Source organism: Vollenhovia emeryi, unplaced genomic scaffold, assembly GCF_000949405.1.
Source record: "Vollenhovia emeryi isolate VEMERY1.0 unplaced genomic scaffold, V.emery_V1.0 DF941151.1, whole genome shotgun sequence".
Lineage (NCBI taxonomy): Eukaryota > Metazoa > Arthropoda > Insecta > Hymenoptera > Formicidae > Vollenhovia > Vollenhovia emeryi.
The window spans coordinates 1-5,959 of NW_011965215.1; the positions used below are offsets into that span (position 1 = coordinate 1).

The following is a 5,959-nucleotide window of genomic DNA, read 5'->3' on the forward strand; positions in this document are numbered from 1 at the left end:
ATCATCTTCGCACGCGTAAACCCGCGTTATAAACGGCTCCTCGCCGAAGTGTAAATACTCATTTATCTGTGTCTAAATAAATCCATTGTTTCGACAAACTATCGTAATTATTGTCGTGCCCTGACTCTGCCGCGAACTCCTGCCCGGCGAGCGAAGTCCGGTTCGCAAATTAACACCAACGGAGGGTCGTTTCAACCCTATACACTGGTACATGTGTAGTATACATTACGTACACATATGTTGTAGTAGTACCTGTGAACCATATTATACTTGCAAATATAGCACTTTAGTATAAAGTAAATAAGCGTGTCATCTTTTCCTTATCGCCTTTCCTCATCCTCCCTCGGATTATCTTTGCGGTTGCGTCTGTCGCTTAGCTTCCGCGTGCGCATCATTATCGTCATCAACGTCATCACCATAGTCGAATGTAATTGTCGTGCTGTAACGTCGTGCGAAAACATAAAACAAACGTGACATTCACTGGATTACACGTTTGAGGTAAACAGGTGTTGTTTTCTCCACTGCGATACTTTCACGTCGATCCGCTTAACGTAGACTTAGCAACCTCCCTTTTCTCCCAGCCCTACCGTACACACATACAGCGATGAAACCTTCGACGGAGAGCGACGGACCGATGGACGGAGCGCGCCCGCAGGATCATGAGAATCGTTATCACTTACTCCTGCGGTGTAGCTGTTTCAAGCAATCGGTTGGCGGAGCGATCTACGTATCACGGGTATACCCGTGGCAGAAGATGTGCGAGGAGTGTTACCTTGCACGGTCATTTGTAGGGGTAACTCCTTACGTCAGAAAAACTGAATACCACTCAATTACCTCGCGACTCTACAGACTACAGTGGGATACCAAAATGTGTTGTGTACGCTGCAAACGGGAAGTGGTTCACGTGCAAAGGGCGATACACTGTAGACAGTGTATAGAGGAGTTTTTAGAGAGTGAGGACAACGTGGTAATAAGAGATAACGTCAATATGAACTATGAAACGGATACGATAAAACGGTATTAAACTCTCTAATTACTCCTCCATACATACTGTCTCGCTATATTCTTACACCAGCCTTTATTCAACTATTGTACTTTACCAGTTTACAAATATATGTTACACGTGAAAAGGCATATTAATCGTATTAATGTTTACTTGCACACTCCGTCTCCTGTCTCTCTATCTCTCTATCTCTTGTGCTTGGTCTCTATTTTGCATCCCCACACTCTGCGTCTGTGCGTTCATTTCGGCAGACGTCCTATTTTCTTTTTGTTTCAGCTCCTCGTATATCTCCTTCAATTTGTTCGCGTAATCGTCCACGGGAGTGGACATATCCTGTATGAAGCTCCGAATGTCTCTTCTGTAACCAACACAGTGTAGTATGTATGTGACATGTACCATGCATGTACCTTACAATCCTATATACTTACAATGTACCTATCGATTTCTCGTGCACGTGTAAATGAACGTTCATCGTTACAAACGATGGAAGATTCTTCTTCAGGTTGTCCAGATCCATATACATATTTCGCACGATCGTCGCTAGAGTCTCCAATATTTTTCCGAATTCATTCACTTCACGGCGAACGGTGTCAGTTATCACCATCAAACCATACAGTTGCTCCATCTTTTTTACAAACACTTCGCACATGCGTGCAACGTCGCGAGCAAGAAAAATCTTAAACGAAATCTCGGGCACCTAACAATGAATTTATACCGTTCGACTCAAGATGTGCGACGGACGACTCATCGCACGGATATTGCGTAAACGTATCGAATCGGGACAATGGCTGCGACGGGCGACTTGTGTGTCGTAGACAGAGCGGAGACGTACCGATATGCAAATTGACAGAAAAAAATTTCCGGCGATTAATACTCTTACTCATAAATCTCGTATGCCTGACACTAATAACTCTCATCCGTTCCAATCGAGGGAGAGAGAGAGATGTTTGGGGGCGATAATTGACCGCAGACGGACGACTAATCGCCAGAATATTGCGTAAAACGTCTACAAATCCGGAAAAGGTGCGGCATGGGTGCAGCGATGAATAATACTCCTAATAGGTAATACATGTCGTATGTCTGACAATAAATTTATACCGTTCACATGGACGGATGTTTGGGGGCGATAACGTACGACTAAATCGGGAAAAGGTGCGGCGATGAATAATACTCCTAATAGGTAATACATGTCGTATGTCCGACAATAAATTTATACCGTTCACATGGACGGATGTTTGGGGGCGATAATTGACCGTAGACGTACACTAATTGCAAGGATATTGCGTAACCGCCTACAAATTGGTAAACTTGAGGCGATGAGTACCTATTTCATCATATTAGACAGACAGACAGACACCTATGTAATAGCAAGAGTCTCACAGGCGTCGAAGAAGTGAATAAAAGTGCGAACGAGCGGCGTTGGTCGCATTATACATCGATCGCGATCGACCGAGCATCATGTCCAACGTACAGGTTCGTAGCGGCGATGTAAGACCTAGTTTGTTGTACAAGGGTTAATTCGTATGCGTTACGAACAGGAAACACAACTGCTAGATGATGATGATGGGTTCGCGGAGATCATAGTGCCGGATATTGACGACAACTACACAGAGTCGTCATTCATCACCTTATTCGACCTTATGAACGAGGTGTGGGATTCGTCCTTTTCGGCGACTCGGAATGTACGACTGCTAATCGCAATGATATCGAGTTACATGACGAATTGTGGAAAGACACACAAAAACACGCAACGTATGCGGGAGGGGAACGCGATGAAACACTCTGATGGATGTGTACAGCTTGTTGATTACGAAAGGTCCAATGAATACGACGTGTCCTACGCTGGAAATGCAACTATTTCTCCGAAACACCGCTCCGAAGGAGTTGCACGCTCGGCTCATGAAAGGTGTAATGACCGAGACTTCGCATCGTGCATGGATCAACGATTATCGGCGGTACGTGGCAAACGTGTCAGCGGATCCCGTAGCCGCAGCATTGGATGCGAATGAAGCGTGCGAGCACGACCCTGCCTCGAACTCGCCGTTCGAGTCGGTCGCGAATCACGGTGTGGAGTCGATACCGCAAAATATCACGAGGCTGTGCAACGGCAAATTGCATATCATGAGAACACCGGGAGAGGTGGATACTCACTTGGTTCGTATACAGATATACAACGTCGAGAATATCAAAGCTGTGGATAAGCGTAATTGGTGGAGACGCGCCAAGCTGCGAGGGCAATTTTTGTATTCTGCGTCAACCATGAATACCAAACATCGAATGATGCAACAGTTGATCACTGCTGTGACGAACGATCTACTACGTATTGACGGAGTCGTGAGAGAGACACGCGATCTGTTTATTACCGAAGATGCGCAGCTGGAGCGTAAAAGAAAGCGTACCGCAACCGCAACCGCAGGCCCGAGCTGCATGACACACTCGTAATGTGTATGTATATCCTATCACTTTGACTAACCGCACACTATATCTATATACGTAACGTGTCTCGCACTTCTTTTGTCGGTTATATATCTTTACTATGTACCGAGAAATAAAGTATACGATATTGCGTTCTTTCGCAGTACCCCTATTTATATTTGGACGAGGTGAATAAATAAACAAGACGGGTACAATCGAGTATGTGTGTGTGTTAGTTTTTTATTTTCCTTTAACATAAATCCTTAATAGTAATCGTCGTTGTCGTTAGTGAGTATATTGCTCGGTCGCGCTATTCGATAGATGAAAGATACTTAATAGTAATCGTCGTCGTCGTCGTCGTCGTTAGTGAGTATATTGCTCGGTCGCGCTATTCGATAGAGAAGATCGCGCAATTGTTTCAACAGGTCGTATCGCGGGCAAATAATGTTGACGATTCGCAGATCGAACGTACCCGCCGTTAGTACAGTTTTCTTAAACTCGTTGAATTTGTAAAATTGTCGTCGGGTCGTGAAATACAGATTGCCGTCGATGTATCTGAAGATTGACGTCACTCCATTCGGTATACCTGGAAAGATGGACTCGATGGTGTGAAATTTGCTAATGCTGTTGGAGCAGTCGTCTATCTCACCGACGAGATATCCGTCGTACACCACGTACGATTTTCCTTTATTCGTATTTACGGCAGCGTTTATTTTCGCATTCATAGGAATTCCAAATTCTCGAAACGTTCTCGGCCACGTTGACACTAGCGTGAAGTCGGGATAGTTGACTTTGTAAATTTTATCGTCGACGAATAGAATCAGATGATCCGATGGCGTTTGATACGCGGCGGAGATGCGCGTGAAGTTCGAATGAATGAATGGCATGTAGTTGGACAGCAGCATAGGTTCGCTGTAGGTCTTTCCATCTATGTCGATCGCCCATATATGTTTTCCGTATGCTACGTACATTCGTCTTTCCAACAGCAGAATCGCGTCGACGCGTTTCAAGGCGCATAGATCCGGTGGAGCGTTTGGTGTTGGATGCGGCGACGGTGGTGGCATGGGATTCCTTTTCGGTAACACGTCGGTATCCGTAGCACCGTACAAATTATGTATGTTTAAAATGTCTTCGTTGCTGAGCGCAACGGGACGGGGGTCTACTGGTGCGAACGAATACATTATCGACGCATTGTTGGTACTATGATCTAGTCCTAACGCATGACCGATTTCATGGGTCAACAAGTATAGCAAATACGCTTTGTCCGCTGGACACGTATCTAAATGTATGTACCACGGTTCCGTCTTGTCGACGTGAATCTCCGACGTGTAATCCGGCGCTCCATTGGGATAGAAGGCGTGAGCCAGCGTGCCGCCGGGACCGTCGAAAGGGTTCGTGCAAACTTCACCGTTTCGCGACTCGACGAACGTGTGATGGGCCGCGCGCCACGATAGAAGAATAATTTGGCTTTACCACGTCACGCTCAAACGTTAGCGTCGAATGCGCTTGCCAAATATCGAACGCCGCCCGAGTCGTATCCAAGAGCGGCTTGTTGGCTAAGTGAAAATTCCACGTTAGATGTTTTTTCGGCCACCTACGTTCTTTCCTTTGACCCTCCTCTCCGAAATTGGCTATGTCGCCTAGACCGCATCGCGCTTTACTCATCAGGTTTAGAGTTTCGTTGTTTATCGTGCCGGTAACGGGTAATTTGTAGTACTCTTGAAACAAGCTGATTGCGTGTTGAAGAACGAATGAATCCTCGCTGTTCGCTAACTTATCGAACGTCTCGTTCAAATACCCGTATCTCTGCAGATATCGTATTACCATTTCGTTATTCTCTTTCCCCGCGGCTCCATTTTCGATATTCTCTTTCCCCGCGACTCCATCGTTCTCTTCGACCACCCTTCTCTTGTTATTGTTGACGACGGCACCGTCAGCGTTAACGGTGAGGAGATACAGGATCTGTAGCCACATTAGGCGCACGGCTACTTTTGGCAACATTGCGACTCGCGTTCGCTCTCTCTAGTGGTCACAATACGACGCAGCGCGCGACTTTTATACAGACTGTCAGCCGCGCGAGCCGGTTTCGACTCCTCGGAGCTCCCGGGGTAGAACCGGCCTATAGTATAGTACGCACGCAGTGTGCGCAACCTATATACTCGGTTCTTTCCCCTGTGTCTTCAAGTGTACGCGATAGCTGCATGCGTTTGACGTCAGACTGTCAGCCGCGCGAGCCGGGTTTTTTTCTCCGCGATTATTTTATTCTCTCTCTTATGATGGGGGGCGGGGGATCCATGCGGCTCGCGCGTGCATGACTCATTGCCTCTGTTGCTCTGCGCGATGGCGCGCCGGTAGTAACCGAGGACGCCGCGTGGCGGCGCGGGAGCGCGGGTATGCTGTCCGGGAAGGTGGGCATTGCCCCCATCCTCCGCGCGGACCTGTGTGGAGGAGGGCTTGGACCCCACCTCCACGTGGGCCTTTTTTTTTGTTTTTTTTTGACCCGGTGGAAATCCTCATGGACCTTCCCCCCGCTCTGCTGGT

The 5,959-nt window shown here is 47.0% G+C and overlaps 1 protein-coding gene across 1 annotated transcript; it reads right to left on the bottom strand.

The window, feature by feature from the left end:
* Nucleotides 1–3,750: 3,750 nt before the first annotated feature.
* LOC105571131 (matrix metalloproteinase-18-like) lies at nucleotides 3,751–5,419 on the bottom strand. Its single transcript, XM_012028603.1, has 2 exons — nucleotides 4,929–5,419; nucleotides 3,751–4,885 (listed from the first exon to the last, which is right to left on the bottom strand). Exons 1-2 carry the CDS (start codon nucleotides 5,417–5,419, stop codon nucleotides 3,751–3,753), a joined length of 1,626 nt encoding a protein of 541 aa, XP_011883993.1.
* Between the last annotated feature and the right edge of the window lie 540 nt (nucleotides 5,420–5,959).